The sequence below is a fragment of the Carassius gibelio genome, chromosome A13 (assembly GCF_023724105.1).
Source record: "Carassius gibelio isolate Cgi1373 ecotype wild population from Czech Republic chromosome A13, carGib1.2-hapl.c, whole genome shotgun sequence".
Lineage (NCBI taxonomy): Eukaryota > Metazoa > Chordata > Actinopteri > Cypriniformes > Cyprinidae > Carassius > Carassius gibelio.
Window position 1 is genome coordinate 5,943,750 of NC_068383.1, and position 26,453 is coordinate 5,970,202.

The following is a 26,453-nucleotide window of genomic DNA, read 5'->3' on the forward strand; positions in this document are numbered from 1 at the left end:
TATCCTTGTGTGCAAAGACTATGTAACTCTGGTACTTTTAGTAGAACATCTTCTGAACCTCTAGCTCAACCAATGATGTGAGATTAGAGTGGGACTACTAGTTTGATTGGCAATGATGGTCATTTAAAAGTAGCTTTGTATTTTGACGGAAATAAAAACATCAGCAAGCAACAGCTTTCTAGGAGCACTTTCACACAAGCACATTTGGTGCGCACCTGATTTACGTCAGATTTCGGTACGTTTGGCTAGTGTGAAAGCTTTCATGTGAACATGGGTGCGCAGCAGGGTACCGAACCCGAGACTACCTGAAGGAGGTGGTCTGAGTTCGATTGCACTTGAACTGTGATGCAGTTTGCGTGAATATGAATGCAATTTGGACTCGGTGTGCACTTGTTCGGAAGTAAACTCTGCATGCATTTTGATCGATTACAATGCATTATCAAAAAATATGACAGCTGAAAGTGCATGGCAAATAATGTTCATTAATTTTATTTTCACTTTTGAATGACATTGCAAAGAATCAGTGGATAAAATTGTTAATCTGAACCAGCTGGCTCCACTGAATCACAACCTGTAAGGTTTCTGACACACGGTAGACCAATCACAACACACTGGGTCATCTGACCAATAAGAGCAGAGTAGGCTCACGAAAAGAAGGGTTTTAGAGAGACTAAATCTTAGAACTGCCTCAAACTAAACATTTGGAAATCATTGGAAAATGAGGTGATATTAAATGCATATTTTGAGAAAATGAAAGCTGTTTTTGAACTTGCATCCATGTAAACCTATAAAATATAAGGAACCTTAAAAATGGCATAATAGGGGCACTTCAATACTATAACAATATATAAATAATACTGGAATTACACTGGCAAGCAACAGTAAAATATTTAATTATATTAAGTAGATGTATTACCAATGACTAACTTTCAATTTTTCACTGTATGCTGCATCCTAAGAAGAATTATTTGTTTTTTTATATATAAAAAGGAAATTACACAGCTTCTAAACAAAGCAACTTGTGAAGAAACTATACTGTTGAGACAGTGACTTTACTAACATAAACAGAAATCACTCGCTAAAAGTTGCTAAAAAAGGTGTCCAAAAGATCATACTATATTAAAATAATGTGATATGCTGCATTCTGTTCACTTGAATGAATGAAATAAGAAGGTTTGTAAAGCAAAGTCAACCTTGTTCCAAATCGTAAAAAAATATATATTTTTTTTACATCAAGCGTATCTAAATAAAACGACAAGCGAATAAACCACAGCTAGTGGTGCTTGCAATGCACAGAGATGTAATTGCTTAGATTTAATGACAGTTGTGTTTGCTTAAGGATCAGGAAGATTTCCGTACCTCCTCAAGGACATCAGCCAGCTTGCTCAGTATTTCCTCTGGAAGACCCCGGAACGTCAGGACACTGTCAATCAGAGACAGAGACAATGTAAATGTGTGATGAATTAGATCCTTATCCAAAGCTGAAGAGTCTTTTGGTGTTCTCACTGAACATTAGGTGAATTTCTACACCATATTACAACATTTTGAAACATATCTGGTCATGTGTTGCATAAAGAAGGAAAAGGTTTGCATCTGGCTAATATGTACTGTATACGCTGAGCTAATTTGCCACAAAGCCAAGGCATTATCTACATTACATAATACATTACATGCTCCTGCATAAATATTTCACATCCCAATTCAAGAGTCCATTAAAGTCTCCTATTACAGTTTAGTGTAAGACTGCAGCAGAGAAACCTAAAAGGTGCTATGCATACATACAAGCAATTCTGGGCTAATATTTTGTCTGAAAATGACAGGATTTGTAATCATTTTGTTTGAAAAGGCTGCTGTAATTTCCCACGAGATTAAAATACCAAACCTGTAACCATCATTGGGGGACCACTACAGAGATCAATATTTAACAACTGCGAGAAAGCCTTGCAAAGTACCATGATATATTTAAATTCACAAATATGTTTTACTTTATATATGTTATTTATGTGCTGTAATATAAATAGATTCTGATATTATTCACCCAGTAATAAAATCAAACATTTGTATTTTTTAAAATATATTATTAATAACCCAAAACTTTTCTCTTTCAGTCATGTTAGATTGGTGCCAATCACGTTTAAAATGTTAAGGGGTTGAATGTTAGTACAAAAAATGGATAATAACAGCCTTTGCTGGCAAGCACCATCATTATTCTTGAGCTTTGCTCCAAGAACAAAAAAAAAAAAAAAAAAAACTGATCACTATGATTTTGTTTTGTGCACATGCTACAAGTGTTGACATGATGAAAAAAGAAAACATTCAAAATATTATAAAATATTATTTATAAATATTCAATATATTATTTACACAGAAAATTGTTGTATTGTTATTATTATTAAAAAATTGTATTATTAAATTTTGCATTCAGAACTAAACAGATAAATAGTAGCCTATACCAGAAAATCATGGGATCACACATGCACATTGTTATATAATAATTCTCTCCAATTCTGGATTAGCTCAGAACTAAATATTAAACCTAAATTTCATATTGGTCTATAAACCAGATCAGTAAAATGAATAAGTTCAACTGAGCATCTAATGCATTCGCATGCACTCTGCTTTTGTTTGTAACAGCTGTTAGTTCAAAGCATAATTGACTAAATTAGGTCTAATTTATTCAAATAATAAGTACAGCAGCAGGGATGGGGTAAAATAATTAACATTAGATGAAACCACATTGATGATTCATTAAAAACGATTGCATTACTATACATTTTTCTCATGTTAATAGATAAGACACAGGTTCTAAGAGAGAGAGAGAGAGAGAGAGAGAGAGAGATCATGAAAGGGGGAGAGGAAAAAGATCAGGAGTTATAGAGAATTTCTGTGGCAATAATTTCAGAATCTCCCAAGAAACTCATCTGTTCTGCCTCAGTGTCTTTAAAGTCTTTCATCCAGTTTGGCTCAGTAGCTCAACAATGCAGAATTCTGTCTTTTTAATATGTAAAATGTACCCCATGCTCTCTTCTCTGGGTGCCATTATGCAAATTAAGATGTCAGATGATAAAGAAAGATATGCACTTCCATAACAAGACAGTTGCTCACCTTTTCAATAACTCCATATTTTCTGCATGTTTGATGAGTCCCGTCCTCATCATGATGGTCTGGAAGCACTGTCTGTCGATGGCCCATAACTTCACACTGGTCACAGCTGAAACACACATCAGAAAACATGCCATCGATATGAACTGATCATAAAATTTTGATATTTTTATCAAATAATTGTGATTAAAAATGCAATCATCTCTTTCATTCATGTTACCAACAGTGTAAGTGTAAAATTCATATTTAACTTCCTTAATTTTTAATATTGTAAAGGCTTTGTAACAAACAGTTGCACAAGGGTAGAATTAGAATATATATATTTTTTTTTTTTGGGGGGGGGGGGGGGGGGGCCACTTAAAATGTATACATTCAATACATGTATGTGTGTGTGTGTGTGTGTGTGTGTGTGTGTGTGAAAGAGAGAGAGAGAGAGAGAGAGAAAGATTATTTAAAACATTTAAAAACATTTAGAATCTGAATGAAATATAGCCTGAATTATTAAATTGTAATATACTGTCCGTCATTATTTAACATTTCAAAATACAATGACAGCTGACATGAATGAATTGAAGATCATGTTTGTTTCTCTCTCTGTCTTAGTTTTTTGTTGTCCTCCGAATGACTATAGTCATAGCTGATAGTAGACACAATATTACGATGCTGTATTATTCTGCTTGTTAGAAGTGTATTATACAGTAGGTCAAGCCACTTTTTACTAACAACTAAAGAACAACAAACAAGATTGCATGGTTTATTGCCTGTACAGACCCACCGTTATGAAGATGTTTAAGTCGAGGATATTTCTGAGGAACTTGCTAGAATACATCTGTACACTCACACAAGGGGTCAAACAGTGATGTTGTCTAAACTATTACGTACAACTGACGATGATTGCCAGCATGGGTTGACAATATTCATACACAGGCTGGGGTTCTGTACTCTAAGGGTGCTTTCACACTAGCACTTTTGGTGTGCACCCGGGTTCGATTGATGTCAGAGTTCGGTTCGTTTGGATGATGTGAACGCTGTCTTACGTACTCGGATGCGGTCCCGCGAGTCCGCTTAAAAACGGTGGTCTGGGGTACGCTTCATGTGAACTCTGGTACGGTTAGCTGCTTATGTGAACGCAATCATACCTAATTGTGGAAGTGAACCGCTTTTAATGACAAATTATTTGTTGAAAATGTCTGTTTTTGTGTGTGTTTCACTCACTTTCCTAATGAGCGTGACTGACGCGCTGCAAACAGAGAGCTGTACATCTCATTTATGTTCGCCTTAATGTTCTTTAGAGCATTTTCAGTACATTCGTAAGACAGACGCAAGTGCCGTTATGTACCGAAGCCTTATAAACAAAACAAACAGTTCAAAAACATAACACATAAAAATGCAGAGAGTAATGTTATGCATTTGCCGCCTTCTCCTGCGCTGTCGTTACCAAGCAACGGGGTAAACAGCTGCTGGCTTGATGACGCAAGCGAGCCGCGGTTCAGACTCTATATATTATAATATGAACACAGTCCAGCGGGGGAAGGGTTAGGGGGGAGCAACCGAACTCGGGTTTCGGATCAGGCAAGTGAACTTAGTGTGAAAGCACCCTAAAACAAAGACGAGCTATTGGTTGAAAAACATATGACAGGAAACAATTCATGGAAAGTAAATCAATAACATCTGGTTTTCAGGAAATTAAACTATTTCCTCTTGCTTTGTGTATGTAAAAGTTCTGTTGTTACTTTGCTTCTGTAAATTAAATGCATTCCTGTAGCTCAAACAAAAGTTCATGCATGGCTTTAGCAATGGCAAGGTTATGAGTTCAATTCCCAGGGAATGCAATGTAACTGTAAATTAATGTAAATGCATCAATGTAAATGATTCCTCAGTGCCTTCAATAAATAGTCATCGTAGTCCTTATCTATAACGTGAAAAAGTCATCTTGTCTGAATCAGGAGCAAAATATGCACAGATCAACCACAGTTTACAAGAAAAAAACAGCTAAAAGTCATGGACTTTTTCACAGAAGAAAACATTATTATGGATTATGGACTGCTATCTCAGCCAAAAACAATTCTTAATAGATTTGTTTCTTACAAACATCTTTTCACTTCACAAGACATTGATGACAGATTAATTCATTCATGTGGATTACTTGTAGATTACTTAACTGATGGACTGGAGTGGTGTGGATTACTTGTGAATTATTGTGATGTTTCTATCAGATGTTTAGACTCTCATTCTGATGGCACCCATTCACTGCAGAGCATCCATTGGTGAGCAAATGATTTAATATTACATTTTTCCCAAATCTGTTCGAATGAAGAATCCCCTTTACATCTTGGATTGCCTGACAATGAGTACATTTTCAACAAATGTTCATTTTTATGGTGAACTATTTCTTTAATTAAATATTTCAAATGCATTTGTGATGACGTGATTTAATCACACAAACAACATTCGATGGTAATCAGAAATGCATTTGACCCCATCGCATTTGTTTTGTAAACACAAATAACCATGCACACAGCTTCAGATTTTTGAGCATGTCTGATATCAACGGTGCTTGACAAAAATAACAGCAAGCGTGTTTGTGCTAAGAATACAGTTCAGCTATATTTAGAAACTAAAGTGTGCAGCCTTTTGTGTTTTTCACTTTTTTGTGCTTCATCAACATGAAGTAACACTGATGTAGTGTATGTAGTGACAAAAATCATAGAATTTATTCTTGACAAAATGCCCCAGCAGCTGTGACAAAAGTAAGCTCAGCTTCATTAATTATACATCATCAACAACACTTTTGACAGCTCTGTTTATCTTTCACTGATATAAGATGCTCTCAGTGATATTTTCAAATCTCAACAGGATCAATAGTTTTACTGAATGTTGTCTTAAACTGAATTAAGTTTTGTGCCTGCCTGACTACATTGTGTCTAAGCTAAATACTTCAAACTTTCATCTGACACCTGTAGTTTTTTTTCTGCCTGGAGGGAATGAGAGCAAATAAAAAAAAGAACGGTATGAGCCACACAAAATAGAGACAGACAGTCCTGGCAGATTTATTATGCAGTGAAAAAACAGCCGTTATGCAGGCGGTGACTTCACTGTTTAAAACACCCACTCTTTGCTATGTATTAAAGAGAGAGAGAGAGAGAGAGAGAGAGAGAGTAAAATCAGCTCCTGTTTGGATCTGAAATGACATTCAGCCCCGTGGCAGATCAGAATTCATCAGATACACACAAGAACTTAACAGCATCCACCTACACAACCACCAACATATGTTCATGAAGACAAACATTACTAGTGCTGCATTTCAAATTTACTCCATATTTACCTGAATATAAATCCCTCCTTCAAGCTAGATCAAATGGGATCAGTGCTAATGATTTTTTCTACTGGCCTGATTGGGCCAGAGATTCAAAGTATTACTTGCCCTTTCAATACTTTCAGTGGCCCTGCCACAAAAAGTAAAATGGTTGCTTTTATCATTGTTTTTGATGTATGTTATCTTGTATTCTAATAAATAAGCTAGATTTTTCATAACCATTTGAAATTAGTGGTAACCACTGCATTTTAATTATGAATTAATTATTTAAAAAAAGAAAACCCACACACATGTAGCATGTGCATTTATGATACATAAAACACCTGCATGAAACCTTAACAGCAGATGGGCTGAATGAGACACAGATACACTCTCTGACAGCAGGAGGCGCTTATGGAACAGCAGCATTTTCTTGCTTACTGCTGCCCACAAAGTGCATATTAGCACTACTTTAAATGCAATGTAACAGTGTAAACGTTTCTGAAAACAGTCAGTTCCCCTCAGAAGCGCATCAAAATTCTATATATAGGATTTTCTTACTATATTTTGTGCATCATGAACAGTGATTGTGCTCTGACTGCTACAGTATTTTCTCCTCATTGCATCCGTCTTCAGCGTCGCTAGCATCTGTTATATGCCATTTACAGACTAAATATACTAACAATGTAATATTTCCACACCAATGACATTTTGAAAAATGATTGCGATTCAGTTTGCATTTAAGCACAGAACAAAGATAGTCTGAAAAAATAAAATAAACATGCCCGATCAGTGCTTCTCTACACCATTGTATAAATTAAATATAGATTAATTAGGTTAATTAATTAGGTTACTTGCCAAGACAGGTATTTTGGCACATTTTTGTATGCATTTGTAACAATATAAAAACTTCAAAATAGTGGACATTTTAATAAAAACTTTAATAAAGAAATAAAACATAAAACAGCGCGACAGCCCCTCATGGATGACTGCCGCGCACAAACAAAGCCAAAACACAAAATAAAACCCAGGCCTGGTCGTAGCTCCTCTTTTATCCTTCGGATCTCCTCTGTGGGACTTGAGACCGGTGAGTGGCACAGGAGTCGCTCGTTTCAAAATCACTCCACCGGCCTCGCTCTGTTCCCACGGCTCTCAGCCCCGCCCCACTCGTCACAGTATTTGTCCATTCAAGTGAAAGATGCAGAAAGAGAAGCAGCTGTCTGTGCACGCAGTTTTCACAAAGAACACAACACACAAGTACTACATTAAAATGTATTTCACGCCTTGATGGAATTCTTTTAATTTGATTGTATTTTTAATTAGCAAGGCTTAAAAAAATATGCAATTGATAAACTTTGTGATGAAGCGGCAGCGACAAATCCGTCAACTGTCCCGAACATTTTTCACGCTTGCCATCGGGCAGTCCTTATTGTCCAGCCCTGGTCTATCATTTCTAATTAGGGGCTACGTATGAATCTGCGCAATATACTAAATATTCACAATGATTTTCTCTGTAACAGAAGTAACAATTAACATTGAGCACCCAATAAACTATAAAGGCTACAACAATAACATAATATGCTTTACAAATGCTTAAATTATATTATTTGTATATCATTAATATTAATAATGTAAAATATTATTAAAAAAATTCAACAATATGCAAGGGGCTACGACAATAAAACATAATAAGCTTTAAGAATATTTGCACGATATTATTGCATATTATATTATTATTTTCTTTATAAGTAATAATAATACTAATAATCATAATAATAATAAAGTAAATTATTATTATATAAAAATATGAAACATTAAGTACCCATTTAACAATATTCAGTAGACTACAACAATAAAATATAAGAATTAAGAATATTTGCATTATTTATTGTGATTATTATTGTTTATACTGAAACATTAAGTACCCATTAAATATGCAATAAACTACAGCATTATTTGTTATGAAATATTACTTTATTATTATTATTATTATTATTATTATATGTAACTTATCATGTTTTATTGTTGTATATTATAATATAATTTTTTTTATATATGATCGGTATCTTACTTGAGATTGAATGAGTGTTAATCTCCAATACAAACGGTAATATATGATAATATTTATTAGCTATATCACCCAGCCATACTGTATGTATGATATGGGCATTTTGAGTTTCAGTAGTTTCCTTGCAGGCCATCCACACCCAGAGATTCATCCCAACAGTACTGATAAAAATGATGTTCTCAATTAACATGAAGATAGAAGCAGTGTGGTCAGAGGCAATACACGTCCCAGCATGCTTTCTGATAGCACATGAGTTAATATTATTAATGTGCGAGAGGAAATGTATCACTACCAAACTTGCCCTGACATGACCCGTTCGTCTCCCAATAAAACCAGATTCATTCTCATAATACAGGCAGATTTTAAAGGTGACAAACACTGTCACCCAAACAGTACAATCAGACAAGAAAAATACATTTTTACTACAATAGCATTTGAAGAATATACCTGCATTTGCAAGGTAGAAAAGGAAATTTTACATTAAATGATAAATTCTGAGAAACTGTGATCCTGTTAACTTCATGGTGTTAATTGCCTCTCGTCACTCACCATTTTTTTATACTTTACTGGAGTTTATGAGATTAATCAATTCCAAACAATGAAGAAGAATAGAAAGACATTTCCAGAACACTATGTCTTGTGGTCCAGAATAGACCTTTGTTCATTCAGGACCTGATGATGGAGCCACACAGGTTTCATGCTTTTAGCAGCATGTCTTCTTCAAGTGCTGTCTCTCTCAGTGAATCATTCCAGAGAAATGACAGACAGCAGAAACCTCAGGGAGAGTGAACGAATACGACTGCAAGGTATTGTCAAAAAAGGGATGAATTGCAACAAACAGCAGTATCCAGGAAACAGAGCAGAGATTTCCATTTCTGCTCTTTCTCCAGAGAAAATGTGCCATCACTTCAAATTTTACATTTTCTCAAGGACAATTCAAATTCATTTCAACAGTAAGAAGAAAAAAAAATGCAGTGCGAGTCTGGAAATGAAAGAGGAATTTGAAAAAGATTCCAAAAAATAGCCTTGACTGTCACTTTTATTGAAAGACAATGGCAGATGGCACATGAACACACATTAAAGGCTGTTTTGTTATTTTGTGGCCTATTCGAAAAACAAAAAGGAAATAATATAGCTGCAAGAAGAAATTAACCAAATCAAAAATGGCACAATGCAAGACTAAGCAGATATGTTTCAGTAGATTTGTTCAACTCATCATTATTTACAACTTTAAAACTTTTTAGAACTTCATAACCAAATGTTACTTGCAAGCAAACCATCTTACTTTCAGAATGATGGGCCCATTACACATACAAAATTTAATGCCAATATGAGCAGTTTATATATTTGACTCCTTTCTATTTTGTGTCTTTAACAGCAATTGAAAAAAAAGGTCACGTTTTAAGCATTTTGGCCAGATGGTGGTGCTATAACGAAACTACTTTTATGCATGGTCATTGAAGTAGTGTTGATGTAATTTCAATGCATCAAAGTATGTCAAGTTTTTAAAAAAAATATGGGCAATCTTACTGTAAGGTATTGCACAACATATTTACACAAGATATTTTGACATTTACACATTGTATATTAGTTTGGGTGGCTGCATGGAAAAGGCCTCATTTTTGTTATTTTATTGTTTTTAATTACTGATGGCCACTGCTAAATTCATGGGGGCCAAAGAAAGTTTAAATTAAGTGAAAGTGTCTGAAATGCAAAACTATCAGTACTGGGTGTGTTTACCCAGATTACCCATGTATATATGTGTGTGTGTGTGTGTGTGTGCTTCAAGGTCTTGTCCGTGTGCTCGTCCCTCAAACTCAAAGCATCACGACTTTCAAGCTTCTTGGATGAAAGTAAATAGACTTTAAAAAGCCAAGCAACAAATAGGTTTGTCATGTCAAACTGCCATGTCTGACTTCTTCCTGATGTGAACAGAGATGACACAACTATATACAAAAACATTCACATGCACAAACTCTACTGTATTTCCATCTATAAATGTTAGAAAACGATAGCAGCTTTTATTGTATACTGTACTTTACTACTCTAAAATACTACTCTTTCTCTCTTGCACCTACTGCAAATGTTTCTCCATTCCAACTGATCACCTGTGATGATATCCAGCCTGAGCATCACAATCTCAGAAACACACACACACACACACACACACACACAGGCACCACAAGAAGATGAGAACTTCACTGTATGTAAACAATATGATTAACTGAACTTGTGACACCCTCAGGACTTTAGATACAAAAATGTTCCCTGTAAGATGTACATTTGATATTGCATCTGAGAATGTATCAGCATGTACACTGATTTTTAGACTGTAACTGAAGCTGTCAGAAATCTTGGACATGAAAATTGATTAAAAAAATAAAGACTGCATCCAAGAACAGGATATATATTAAGGTCAAAAGTCTCATATGCGCACTAAGGCTGCATTTTTAATCCAAAATACATTAACATTATATACGTATGCAGTAATATTGTGAAATATTATTACAACTGAATTATTTTCTATTTGAATATACTTTAAAATGTAATTTATTCCATTGATGCAAAGCTGAATTTTCAGTTTGTTTCAATGCTAGTGTATGTCAGTGTTTCTCTCATCCACTTGGGTTCGATATTTATATCAGAGTATTGTGATAAAGAGACTTCCTCTAGCTTGTCCTATGAAGTACTGGACCTGCTGTCTCTTACTCTGGTCTGTTGTTTATAGCTGTGAAAGGACAGGGTAAGATCACAGCAGGTCAAAACCACTTTAAGCGCTGACATATCTGTGCTGTTTGTCCTCTGCATTCTAATACTCTAAGCCACGACTTCTCCAGAAGACTTATTTACATGCAGACACCACTGGAATCCAACTACAACAAAAGGTGTGTGTTTGAAAGAAAGAGACAGGGAGAATTCATGAATAACCACACATGCAGCTATGCAAACACTTGGATGGAAATATAAATTGTTTTTTCTGAGGAAAAGCGTTGTCTGCCACAGCCAAATTTGTCATTCGCAAAAGATTTGAAAATATTTTGAACGCTTAGAAAATGAAATTAAGGTAAATTCAACGAGTCCCACAATTTGTGGTGTCATTCATGTCTCTAGCACAAACAACTACAGCTACATGTAAAAAGTGCTCACAGAGTTACATTACATCATGTCCCTTTCTGGTACGCTTTGCATATTGTGTTCTTTATATATAAACAGTGTCATAATTGGACATTGCATATCTGCAGTGCTAAACAATTTCCCACTAGGCTTCCATAAAACTGCACTCAGGGCTGTAGCTGGGGTTACCAGTGGGCAGGTTGTACCAGTGGGCCCTGTTTGAAATAGTTTAATTTGAATGTTCATTCTATTTATTTGTGCTATTTACACAATGTTTAAGTTTTTTCAATTTGTAGGTGTCCAGGTATAGCACTGCAAGGTCGTCAATGTAAAATAAAATATACAGTCAAACCAACATTTATTCAGACACCTTCAACATTTCGTACATTATCACAGTTTATTTTCTGTAGTTTGGAAGTTGGTAATAAAATATGTCAAGAACTAAGAGTTAAACTGTCAGAACCAATACATCTTGACAATGTCAGATAACTTTGATAGAAAGGTGTGTAATGGATTACAGTCAACCAAAACTTCAGACAAATGTTAGCATGACAATATTAAATAAGGCGCGGTCACTTTAAGATACAATGCATCCATTATAATGATACACATCCGATTTCTTTCTCAACTGTTTACTTTCACTTAAGACATACACTATTTCAAATCTTTTTCTGTTTGTTTAAACAGCTATTTCTATTTGTTCGTTCAGGTGCAGGAGGATGCAAACTTCCTGAAGAAGAGCTCGGTTCGGTGTTGCTGTCCATGAGTCACAGCGCACGAGTAGCTTTCCCACGTCCTGTGACTTTTTTGAATGTTTAAATTGGGAAGGTTTAAAAACACGTGAAAATTATAAGCTTTCGTGACGATGCACAGCAGTGGCCCGTCAACTGTCCTGAGTGTCTTTTTAGGCTGGCCTCAGCCAGTTGGATGAGATCAATGGCCCTGACTGCACTACAGGAATTGAGGGAAAAGTTGGAATAACTTTCTATTGTAATCAACAACATGCAACAGATGATTCAAATGTGGAAAATTCCTGTAAATATACATTGACGGAACTGGTCCCTTAATCCCAGTCCAGCTCACTTCCTGTCCCAGATGCTATCCAGAGAAGCAGAGACAGAGAGCAGAAGTGTGCAGGAACACCATTAACACAGCCGGAGGAGGAGAGATAGAGTGGAGGGGAAAGAGGAAGAAGAAAAAGAGCCAAGCTGAGACAAGAAGAGAATATGCATGAAGGAGACCAATGGTTCAAAGGAAAAGTAAATGAAGAGAAGAATAGAATAATAAATAAGAGAAAGGCTTGCAAATAATTCAAAAAGCACACAGCACACAAGCCTGTGCATATGAGATGATCTGGTTAAAATCTGGTTAAGTGTGTTGTTCCCTCACAATTCTGTGTTTATATCTCATAATTAGTTTTCCCCCCTTGCAATTCTGAGTTTATATCTCACAATTCAAACTTTTTTCTCGCAAATCTGAACTGTGTGATATAAACTGAACTGCAAGATATAAACTCAGAATTCTGACTTTCTTTCTCACTATTACAAATTTACATCTCACAATTCTGAGTTAATATGCAATTCAGACTTTTTTTCCTCTGAATTCTAAGTTTGCATTTCACAATTGCGACTATTTATCTCTTAATTCAGACGTATTTTCTTGCAATTGTGAGTTTATACCTCACAATTCAGACTTTCCTTCTCAGAATAGCTAGTTACAACCATATCTTGCAGTTATATAAAAGTTAGAATTGTGAGATAAAAAGTCACAATTACCATTTTATGATTTTATCTGGAGGCAGTCAACATTAATAATGGTTCATTAACTATGGCTATTACAGAATCAGATATAGATTTTAGGGGCAGCTTGGGGCATTTTATAAATGTGTAAAATCCTAAAGGAAAATGTTGAAAATTGTTGCCAAAGTGTTATACTGTACCTAGTGTTAGGGGGTTGTTTAAATCGAAATAACCAACAACATACTAGAATATCCCAGCACAATTTTCCACTTATTTTTTTGTCTCCTAATATTAATTCAATCCTCATATCTCTCTCGGTCTGGCCTCCTGTCTATCAATGAAATCACAGATTATCATCACAGATGGAGCAGCCGATTCTCTTCAGTAATACTGAGAATAATAATCCTCAAGCTGTGCTAATCTATGTATGTAGATGAAAAAAATACATTCAAAATGCCCCCTGCTTGAGAATCAAAATCTGGATCATTTTATTTATCATTGTGCTGTGTGTGTACTCACTTCTTACAGTGGCCGTCCTGGTGCAGTTATAAAGAATGGCAAGCTCTCCAAACACCTTTACTGGTCCCATTGTGCACAGCTTCAATCCTTCTTTAGTCACTTCAACTTTTCCCTCTGAAAAAAACACACCACAATAGTAAACATCACAGTAAACACTTCTAAACAATATTTAGGGACACACTTAATAAGTTCTGTTCAAAACCAGATCATAACAGTCAGAATAATAGTGAATTTCAAGAAACCTGGGAAGAATGTCATCGTCAATTTAATCTAAAAATTAAAAATATATAGAAAATATTTTGATAAAAAAAACTAAAAACAAATGTAATATTTAAACTGGAAATTGTTTTTTAATTATTAAATTTTTTTTTTTTAAATAAAACAAAAACAATGCAGAAATTGTTCAAACAGATTCATGTACATAATTATGAACATAACAATATATTATCACCAAAAAAAAAATGTTTTACTTAAAAAAAACTTTGAACAAAATGACTAATATATATATATATATATATATATATATATATATATATATATATATATTCTTAAGGTCACACTTTATTTTAGGGTCCAATTCTCACTATTAACTAACCATTAACTATGACTTTTGCCTCTATTAACCCCTTATTTGCTGCTTATTATTAATAGTTTATAAGGTAGTTGTTAAGTTTAGGGTATTGGATAGGATTATGGATGTCATGCATTATATGTACTTTATAATCACTAATAAACAGCCAATATGGTAATAATAGACATGCTAATAAGCAAGTAGTTATTAGTGTGAATTGGACCCTATACTAAAGTGTTACCATAAAGTTTCATATCAAGCATTTTCTTAAAGAACAGTCAGTCGCCTTTAGTGTAACTGTAACATTAAAATACACCTGTCTCTCTCCCTCTCAGAGGTGTCAATGTAGATGGCCTGATATGATACATTGTGAGCCGAATAACAGGAAGTCAAGCAGCTTTTCAGCAGCTGATCACACAGACAGGTGACAACACAAGTGAATGACCATGTGAGATGAGAGAAAGCAGTGCAGAGAAAGATATTGAAAAGGTGTGAAGGTCATATCAAAGTTGTAGAGGTGAGAGATAGTTAGATTTGAGAATGTAAGAGAATGAGAGAAAAGAGAGAGAGCTGATGACCCTTCCCTTATGATGGACTATTTAATTATCATTAATATTCAGCTCTGGCAGAACAGGATTATGGATCAGAATGACTTCCATGTGGCCTTGACCTAATCAAACCTTTCTCTGCATTTACTATTATCATGGTTCAAAATTAACTTTTGCCACACTTGCCAACGCCGAATGAATTAAGAAAATTTACAGGCAATAAAAATCGTATTTAACATCTGCAGACAATGGAATTATTTTGATGTTTTAACTTTGCATGCTTTTGACAAACAGCACCACTCATTGTGTGACTCGCAGCATCACATTCAGCATGAACCAGTCTCCATCTGTCTGCGATATTTCTGTTTTAGTGGCTTAATGCGAGGAATATTCTATACTGTATATGTAACCATATGGAGTTTTACAGAAAATTTAATAAGGCATTCTAGATGAACTAATAGCACCATTTCCTCTGAGAAAAACGATGCAACAGCTGTTTTCCTGAGTAGACACTTTATGTCTTTGATTTGAAAAACACACATCACTTACATCAGAAAGAGTCTGTCTATCATTTTTAGATTTAAAAAAAAAAGCATGTAATGTTGCAGTTCCTAAAAAAAAGTTAACAGCCATCTGGCAAGTCATTCTGTTTTATTTACTCACCAAAGCCAAATTTCACTCATTTATATATTCTGCACTTTGAATTTTATCCCTTCATTATGACATCTCAAATGATTAATCAAAAGATAACAAATACCAGCCACAAAATTTTTCCTCTATATATATATATTTTTTTTTTCACTCAAAGTGACAGACTGGTGCCACCACAGAAGTTTCACCTCCTACTAGACAATTGTGAGACGAGGGCTGAAACACAATGCTGTATTGCTGTTATACAGTATGTAACAACGTTTTTGTGTGCTCCATTGACTCTAGTGTGCTAGTGATGCAGCTGTAGTCGTCTGACGGGTTGAAACTGAAACTTAAATGACCAGATGGCATGAGGTGAAGCTGATTTTGATGTAGCTTCTCAATAATTAATATAACAAATTGTCATTTCATGAACTGGAACAGCTTACTGATAGTAGTTTTCTGCCCACAAAATCCCATTGACTGCTGTTGCTGCTCCTGTCATGTCCTAACATATTTACTATTTTACGATTGTAATATAGTGACTTGCCATTAAATAAAAAAAAATATTGTATATGAACTATTCCTGTCTTATATATAACAGAGATTTAAGAGTGGATTTGTAATATTTAAAATGAAAAACCTTCAATACCAGCACTATGTCAAAAAACAACCAAGCACATGGATTCATGTCTAAAACTCAAGCATATGTTCTGTCCAACATTTACTTGGCGATAATATTTTACCCAGCATTTTTTAGTGTATGTCGTTTAAATGTTTGAGATTTATTTATATTGTATTAATACTTTCATTCAGCAAGGATGCAATAAATTGATCAAACTGACGGAAAATACATTTATGATGTACATTTATCAAAAAAACAAAAAAAAACTTCATCAAATAAATGCTTTCTTTTCATCAAAGATGAAAAAAAAAAATCTATCATGGATTCCACAAAATAACTAGCAGAACTGTTTTCAACATTGATAATAAAAGTTTATTGAACACATTGAGCACATGTATCTTAAAAGTTGCATTTTAAAACATATAAAAAACAAAAAAAATTAAAATAATTTTAAATTGTAATTATAATTAGTTTAGTGTAAGCATGTATACAGGAGAGAAATATGATCATTATAGCAAATTCTTTAAGATCATAGTCAAATAAGCGGTTAGAATATGCAAATATCTTCTCTGGTAATGTTAGAGTATAAGGTAATATTCAAAACAGGCTAAGAATTGATTAAAATGTGACCCACTACAGGCCATAAAAGTCTGACATAAAACTAGACTGATTATACGAGCCATTAAAGAATTAAATATGAACACAGCTTATTACCACTGCAGGACACAGTCAAACAGGACATTCATAAAGTCATAAAAGTATTTAAGCCTATAAATCTACAGCATGTAAATTCATTACAAATACAGTGAGGACTGTGAGAATGAACAGGGTCAAAGTTGTAACGTTCAGCCCAGAGTTTTATCATACTGAAAAGCTGATGTCGTTTTAAGTGTCTCAAATATTTTTTCCCAAAGCTAATACACCCACCAGCACAGCAGGAAGTAATATTGTCCAGTAGCGTGACCTCCAGTTCCTCCTTTGACAGACACAGGAAGCTATGACCCAAAGGGTCAAGGACATTGCTGTGAACAACTGATTACATTTCCCAACATCCGCTAATGTGCTTCTCTGTCAAAGAATGGAAAATAACTTGCAATGCCACACAATGCACATACACTCACTGACTGACATGTTAAGAGCCGGCAGTGTAAGGCAGGTAACCTTCTGAGTTGCTCATACTGTTTGCTCTGTCATGGTTATTAAGCACTATTGTTCAGAGCAGCTCCTATTAATGCCCTACAGCCAATTATATTTTACCCATGATTCACAGAGATAAGAAGAGGAAGAGTGAGAGACTGAGACGTTTCCTTGACATGGGCTCTACTAAACAAACATTAATAACAGATGCGATGTGATCAAACAGGCAGGAATGAAATAATGCATGAAATGAAATAAAGATACCGAAAGGCCACCGAAGACAGATATTACATGACGAGAGACTGTCTTGTGTTTACTCTGAAATGAACTCTGCATGCTGTACATCTGAGTAAAACAAAACACTGAGCAGGACATAATGCAGGGGGAGACTTGAATTTATCCACTGGGATTTCATTGGACTGAGACAAGATAGTACACAGTGCTATGATATTATTGGTTTATATCATTTTTTCCTGCTGCTCGTGGCTTTGGTTACATCAGAAAAATTTTTTTTTTTAAAGATTGTTCTTTTTTAGTTTTTGGTTTTTCTCTGTATGCATTAAATTGATCAAAATGACAATAAAGACAATGGCTGCTAGAAATTCAGCTTTGCTATCACAGGAATAAATTACCTTATGTACCTACATAAAAAAAATAAAAAATAAAAAAAATAAGTACTGTCATACTTTTCCAATATTTACTAGTAAGGTATCGGTTTTACTGGGGATTTATATTTTGGATAAATTCCCACACTAAAAGTTGGTAAAAGGGATTAAAGTGAATCTTAAAAAAAGATTTAAAGAAAAGAAAGCAAGTGAAATAAAAAGACAACTGGAGACAGAGACGTGAGTTAGGATGTGGGAGGATAAACAAGTGCACACCTGTAGACTATAGTGGAATAATTCATGGGATATTGTTCATTAAATTGGTTGACCAAATTGCAAATTCGGGTTCAGTTGTCTGTCATATTAAGTGATCAGAATAAAAAGTAGCCATAACCTTCAGCATAGCACAAGGTAAGCCTCAAAGCAATAGAAGTTCTTCAGATATCAATGTCACATAAAAAGTTCCAAGTGCTACAATATTTACTTACGGATAAAATAAAAAAAGTCCATCAAAGTGACAGATAATAATTATTTATGGTATCTCTGCACACACAAAGTGGACATCACAGGATATTCCGCCATCATTCCAGTTCGAAGCGAATGTATACAGTATGTTCAATTAAAAGTGCTTTGAAGTGTGCAAGACGTGAATTTAAATTGTATTTATTTACAGAGGTATATGACATCACACTTGTCTGTGTGTACAGACGTAGTCTAGCGCAAATTCATTCTGAATGTTCTGAATTGAAGTAAACTTCAACAGATTTCCCCTGCTCAGGGAGTACTGAGCAATGAAAACTGTGTAGAGACCATGTCAATGGGAACAATGGGTTCATGCACAGAGCTCACTTCTAATGAGCTCAATATCTGAATTTGTTGGGTTAACAAAGAGAGACATGCTAAATGTGCAGAGAAGGGTCCGCGAGAACTGGAATTGAGAACCGCTGCCTTAGATGACTATGGGTCCTGTGGTCAGTCAATTCCTTTCATCATTAAAGTCAGGATGAAATCATTTTTCAGATTCCTAGTCATATTGCACTTGATTTATTTAGTGTATAACATTTTGAGTAAAATAAAGTGACTTACCCTGCTCTTTCAACCACCTACTGTAGCTCTATTCTGCTATATAATTGACTTTTTTTTCAAAATCTAAATACCACCCTACATTTTTTTCTTATTGAATATCGAGTCAGATTTCAGAATTTAAAATACTGGCATATATCTGCAATTTCTACATATCGGCACTGGCTATTGGCTAAATGGGTCAACCACTATTACAGAGGTTAAAAAATAATTACATAATAATATGTAATAATAATAATTAATTATTTTGATTAAAAATGATAATGTTCCCTTGTATGACATGTATGAGGTCAGTTTTGATTTCATGATTGAAAACTTTCTCCAAATGGTTCCTGGTAAATGACTTTTTGGTAGTATGAAATCATGCATCAGACACACACATGCTGCAATTTTAGAGCTGACATTATCTATAGTCATTAAGTATGTCTTTATTTATTCAGATTGGGGCTAATAAGCATGGTGACTTCAGCACACAGGCTAATATGACATTCAAGACACAATAATAACATGGCATCATTTCCCATCCTATCATAAGGCCGAACTAATTATCTCAGCTAAAATGTCCCTCTTGTGTGATTGAAAGCTTAAATACTTTGTCCACCCATGATATATCTCATCAACAAAAGCTTCTTTTGTACCATAAAAACACAGGACTCGCTTAATGTGATTTTGGGCTTCAAATGGAAATGCTGGTCAGTTTAACTCGGATCACTATTATTCATTTTCTGACTGCCACGGGTCATCGAGGAATGAGGACATCAAACAAAGATGCAGAATTCCAAACAGACTTTACTCAGCGTACAGATATGGTACAACACATAACATAAGCTAATAACCGACGAAGGGTAGAATAGAATCAGGCCTAAAGGTACACACATGGTAAATGAGAGAACTAAGCAGGAACAGCTGGACTAACGATTAACTAATCAATAACTAATGAGAGCTCATAACAGACATGACTAAACTAAACTGAAGATAACCGTGACACCGACCTCCATCACTGACATTGTACTCTGAAATGTAGACCGCGATTTTTATGAAAGGTTTATCTGAATAAAAGATTCCTCCAGCAAGTCATTATGTATCTCACAAGCTCTTCACTGCTCTACCTTTGCAATCTATATTGTTTATTTAATCTAGGACCTCATTTACAAAACAAATATACAAAAGAAAATTGGGCATACGGTTGGTTTCAGCGCAAAACTTGGAATTTATCAATATAAACGTGAGCGGTGGCTACGATCAAATCTTACGTCTGGTCTCAGCTCGTGTACGCAAGAGTGTTACCTGTACTTTCACACAGCATAGTAATTACGGTGGAGAATTGTAGAATGACAGCATTTTGTTCATTTTTATTTTCCGGACAGCCAAACGAATCTCATTAGTCGATAATTAACCAATAAGATAAGAATGTCTTTTTTTTTTTTACAGGGCTTTAGCGTAAAAAAGAACATGAGGATTCAACCGTTGCATCATGCACATGTAGCACTTCTGTGAAAGAAAAACAAACAAATTAAGTCTATAAAAGGAATAAAATAAATAGGATCACACAAAATATATAATAGGCTATAATATAATTAACAGATTAAAAAAAGGATAAAAACACAGTGCAACTAACAAGTAGGGCTACGCTTGTTTGTGTGACACTCTTAATGCATTTTATTTATTTTCTTTCCATCTTCATTTGATTTAATCCATCTAATCGCACAGGCGCCTCACGCACACACAAACAACATTAGTTCTACTGTTGCCTGACATTTCAGCCATTCATCATCAAACTAAAATGCAGTCAACCAAACAAAAGTTACACTGTTTATTTTAAAAGGTTCACTGAAAAATCACATTTTTGCACATGGGAAGGATTTTATACGGATATTAGAGAATGAGTGTAGTATATATTCATGTTTAGGCTACATAATGAATAATAGTCATGCAGACAAATGTTACAAATATGGGAAAAATGGAAACATTTGGATTCTTGTGGTATGAGACAGGCTTGTGAATCCACTGCCATTTCAGTTTTGCTTAACATTTGTATGCTGTTTATAATAAATGCCACAACAGCCTAACTTGTGTTTTATTTTCTAGTTTAATATATAGTTTTATAACTACTTATTTTTCACTCTTGTTCTGTTCTGAATACCGTTAAATTTAAACTATTTGTTGTTAAGTTAGGGGAACTAAATAAGCTGTTTATATTTACCAGTATTTTAAAATTTTAGTCTCACATGTTCATCCTGGAAGACAGAAACCCTGCCATGAAAAGTTTGTTTTTCTTTCTAATAAAAACTCCCAGAAGAAAAGTCCTCGTTCTCCCTCTCTCCAATCTCCCTGAATCCTCTCTGAATCCTTTGCTTTTGCTCATCTATGCAAACAACTGAATGTGGCAAAGCTAATGCTGAGAGAAAATATTTAATTGATTAAAAAATATGTCTTTGTTTTATTCTGTTTGTCTTATAACTACGGAACAACAACATACCCTAATGTATTCTGGGACTGTATGCAGCCAATATCCACTTAGTCTATCTTTCTAATTGGCTTGTGCCAGGATATAGTGTCTGTGTTGGGCAAGTTCCCAATTTGTACCACAAATCTCTGGAGCGTGTCTAACGAAATCCCTTAATTCAAACCAAGTGTTCCACCATTCCCTCAGGAACATAAAGAGGAAAGACAGAGACAATCCTCTGACCCTAAGAAAACACAACAGCTCTTTTCTCTCATTAAACCACAGAAAATGACAGATGTATTGACTGATGTAATTATTTCAGATAGAGGGGGCCGATACAATCCTAACCTGGCTTCTGCAGGTGTCACCAAAACAAATATTTAAAGAATATTTCAAATGACACTTAAACAAATATATAAATTAAATGATAGACCATGTCAACAATGATTTAAAAATATATATCACATGGACAGAAAAGTATGCTTGTATGTATTTTGACTAAGGACTTACTCTCATTCATGACACTGCTTAAATGCGCTAAAAAGTAATGTCATGCACATTCTCACAAAGTGCATGCTAAGCATTTACTGTATTGCATACAAGTACCGTCTAATTATTTTCGTGCAAAATAATGTGAAGCATTATTGAACCTGCATGTGTCTATTTCATATATGTTAGAAGGCCATTATTGTGTATTTCTGAGAAATTAAACTCTCACAAATATGTGCTTGTGTTAATTAATCATATATGATGTGTAATACATAATATATAACATAACCTATAATGATTCATCCCCAGTTTCCTAATAAAAGAAACAAACAAAACAACTACCACAAATGTTAAAATATTATGTTAATGTCTTCAAATCTGAAATGCCTATTAATTACTCAGTAAGACATCTGGGCACTTCTCAATTTTTTATTTGCCTAATTAAGGAAGTTGAAGGGTCTGTTTAAAACTAATTAAAATATATATGTGGGCTTTATAACACTAAAGCCACTCTAATACTGTCTTAATATGCTATCAGAATTATCGGTATGACTTTAGAAGCTTTGATAGAAGCTTTATAGTTTAATGGGACTTTTTGGCAGCCTGATTTGCAATAAAAAACTACACATGGTTCAATGAAATGATGGTCAATAAATGATGACAGAACTTTCATTCTGGGTGAATTATGCCTTGCTAAACATTTTAAAGCACAAACTCTTTTCAAAAGGAACTTTTCCGTTCCTGTCTCTCACCTTCCATGACATAGACGAGGGAGCCCACATCCCCTTCTTTGATAATACAGCTGTTTTTGTCATAGTCCACTGGATGCATACAGTCCACTATTTCCTGGATCTGAGACATCTCCAGATTCTTCATGAAGTCATTGTCCAGAATAGCTGACTTGATCAGTTCCTTTGACCTGTGCAGTGCAGAAAAACATTGTTAAAAAGATCCATGCAATTTCTTTAACATAGTAAAGACAATGACTATGCCTGAAATAGAAACTCACTGATTATTGCTCAGAATACACTAAATACTTTTCAAAAAATTATTTGTGAAACAAAATGCGTTATGCAACTATAACATGACCTTATGAATTCATTATGATTATGTGCAAATTTAATTATATGAATGGTGTTCACTTATCATTTTTAATCTTAACTTTTGGCAATTCAATCAAACTATGAGTAGATTTTTTTTTTTAAACATCTGATACTATTAATATTATTAAGCATGGCTGGCAGTTTCATTCATCACATGAAACTGGAATTTAATGCAAACACATTGCAATTTATGAAACTGCATCTAATGCAATATACTCTGTTGTACACATTTTGTAGTGTGTTATCCAGGTATTAACATTTGCACACTATACATATTATATACAGTGTAGACAGTAAGAGCTGAATGATATGGTAATCCAAAACATAGTCAATGTGAATCCAATGAATTCACAAGGAATGTGGGTTAGAAAAAAAAAGAGATTAAAGGAAGAGGATATTTCAAGAGCTGAAAGTAAATACCCCAAATCTGCTGGACGTCACAGCAAACAAAAATCAGACTAGCTAAAAACCAGGTTTGCATCACAGACATACACAAAGCAGCTCCTCTGCTCTTGTTGTCCTGGACTTAAGCCAGTCTTCTGATTTAGTTGCTTAAACCCACAAACGCTCACCTATGAACCACACAGTGTTTACATTCCACAGACATGCTCCGCCGTGAGCAAAAACAGACCTTTATTTTTTAAGATGTGTGCAGTACTTTACGAAGAGCTTTTTTATTTGACTCCAACACACGGACAGTCTCACCCTGGGGAAAATGTTATTGACTTTAAGATATAAAAATAGAACGAAATGAGACAACTTTTGACATGCATTATAACAAAATTAAAGACCAATAAAATAAAAGTTAATAACATGGCCATCAGAATGAGAGTCCAAACAGCTAATGAAAACATCACAATAATCCAAACGCTAAAAAAAAAATCAAAAAAAAAAATCACACAACTCCAGTTCATTAGTTAACGTTTTGTAAATTGAAAAGCTTATTGTTTTTTTTTTTTTTTTTTTTTTTTAAATAAATACTTTATTAAGCCATTTGAACTTTAAATGGTTGTTTCTGGCCAAAATACTAGTTTTCTATCTATAACAATACCTACTCCAGTAAAAGAAAATAAATACAAATCCATCCCCTGTTCAGACAATTCAACATTTTAACTGCAGAAAGCAATATAATGGAGAAAGGACTCTAGCCAGATACTACAATTTAATGTTAACTGATGGACTGGAGTCGTGTGGATTACTTGTGGATTATTGTGATGTTTTTATCAGCTGTGTGGACACTCATTCTGATGGCACCCATTCAATGCAGAGGATATATTGGTGAGCAAGCGATGTAATGCTACATTTCTCCAAATCTGTTCAGACGAAGAAAAAAACTCATCAACATCTTGGATAGCCTAAGGGTGAGTACATTTAAATTTTTGGGTGATATATTCCTTTAATTCCAATTATATTTAGGAAAATCAGCTGGGATCTCAACATATACTAGCATAGGTTATTTCACTGCAACAGCCTTACAGTATAAGAAGTGCATACTCAAATCCAGCTGCAAACAGAATATAATTTGAATTGAGACAACATTTAAATCTACATTAATTTGTATTTTTTTATTTTTTTTTTATTTTGCACAGTAGACACAATAAATAAGCAACCAGAAGGTCCTTAAAGGTGTTTACATTCAGAGCAATATCTGAGTAATCCCTCCAAGACTTGTGTGGTATTATTGTAAGGCGGTTTGTGTTCTATCTAGAGGACACTCACTTTCTAGTGGAACAGTCAGGGAAGATGTTATACATCCAGTAAAAGCAGAGAGATCACTGGCCTCATTTACAGCAGACGACCTCCGGATCATCCTGTAACCTTCCAAAACTCTGTTTGACTTAGAATTTTACTCACTGCCTTTTTCAGGAGGACATTCACATCACAGGTCAACAGAATGTCTCCCTTAAAAGGACAAAGTATGCTAAGGATTAAACCAGAGTAAATCTGAGAAAGCTGTGGACATGGAGCTACAATGGCTGAACGTCTGTGAGAAAAATTCTTATTAGTAGACCTTTTATTTGTCTTGCAACATTGAATATTATTTAAAATACTTGAAACAGGAGAATGAATTTTGCAACATCAACACTGTTACTGAACCGAAATGAATCACTTTTTCACATTATGCAGTGAAGAAGCCTGTGCACAGAATTAATAATCAATTCTCGAGCCAACCAATTCAGCACCACTGCCATGGACAGCACCTGATAACGTCGCACATAAGAAGGTTTATATAAAGCAACCTTCTAAGGTATAGTTCCGGGAACACGCCTAGAAATGTTACACCTTCAGTTAAGGCATACCTTTAGAGTCTTTGCAGCGTGCTAAGAGACAACGTTATCAGGAAACACAGACCTGTTTATTACTGTGAAGCTGCCTCGAAACAATCTGTATTGTATGAAGTCTTATATAAATAAAGGTGACTTGACTTGAGTTAATTATGTTACTGGTGTGGAGAACTGTCCCAAGGTTCTGTATTAATTCACGTACTCTGGCCTCACTGAAAGATCATTCTGTCCTCACTGGAAAGCCATCAGTAGCTCCGTGGTCATCTGTAGATGTGTGTGCTAATGAATTAATGGCCATATCTTTCTCTGTTTGTTCTGTCAATTTTCTGGGCAGAATGCTAAAACAGGAAGTAAAGTCTGACTGAAGATAACAGCTCATACTGCACATGACAGTGCATAATAAGATGAGACAAATGAATGACAAAGTTGATTTATTTCTAGGCTGCATAATGAAGCTGCAAATAATCTGTCCTTTATTTTTATTTTTTTATTTTTTTTGTATGAAATCTGCGTTGCAGATATAAACATGTTGATGCCCTTTAAAAAAGAAGAAAAAAAAACATATTCAGTTGTGACAGAAGTTAAAATGATTTATATAGCACATTGAAGCATGGCAGCTGGTTTAAGCTATTAGCTCCTGCCCAGGACCATCTTAAACTAGCTCATAACCAATTAAAGACCAGCTCAAACCAGATGTCATGCTTCAAAACACACCTAACCAGCATATTCTTCAAGATGGGTGCTTATGACTATAAATACTAAAAGTTTTGTTGTGGCTTCCTTTAGCAATATTCTGACTCTGTGGAATAGAACAGAATCTTTATTTATATCCACACAACTGAAAAAAATAGTTTCTGGCACTTTTGTACAAAGTCACAATAGAACAGCCTTGAACAATCAACAGGTCCCCAGTTAGTCCACTACGCTGCCATATATGTATTTTCAATTATGGTAACAGGTATACAAGTACTAAAACTAGAACTAAATCTAAAAAAGAGTGGTTTTAGTTATTGAAAAAGCCAAAATAAACCATTTCTAACATTCATGTTTTACAGACTCGTGGTTCACTCCTTCTGGAGATCCGACCTGCAACC

At 34.6% G+C, this 26,453-nt stretch overlaps 1 protein-coding gene across 2 annotated transcripts in view; it reads right to left on the reverse strand.

Moving 5' to 3' along the window:
• Window positions 1-26,453, reverse strand: part of LOC128025961 (cGMP-dependent protein kinase 1) — a 56,237-nt gene that overhangs the window by 23,742 nt on the left and 6,042 nt on the right. For both annotated transcript variants that reach the window (XM_052612603.1, XM_052612602.1), the window contains exons 2-5: window positions 22,724-22,890; window positions 13,838-13,951; window positions 3,106-3,211; window positions 1,360-1,423 (exon numbers count right to left, since the gene is read on the reverse strand). In XM_052612603.1, the coding sequence (XP_052468563.1) occupies window positions 1,360-1,423; window positions 3,106-3,211; window positions 13,838-13,951; window positions 22,724-22,890 (451 nt within the window). The remainder of the gene's footprint in view (window positions 1-1,359; window positions 1,424-3,105; window positions 3,212-13,837; window positions 13,952-22,723; window positions 22,891-26,453) is intronic.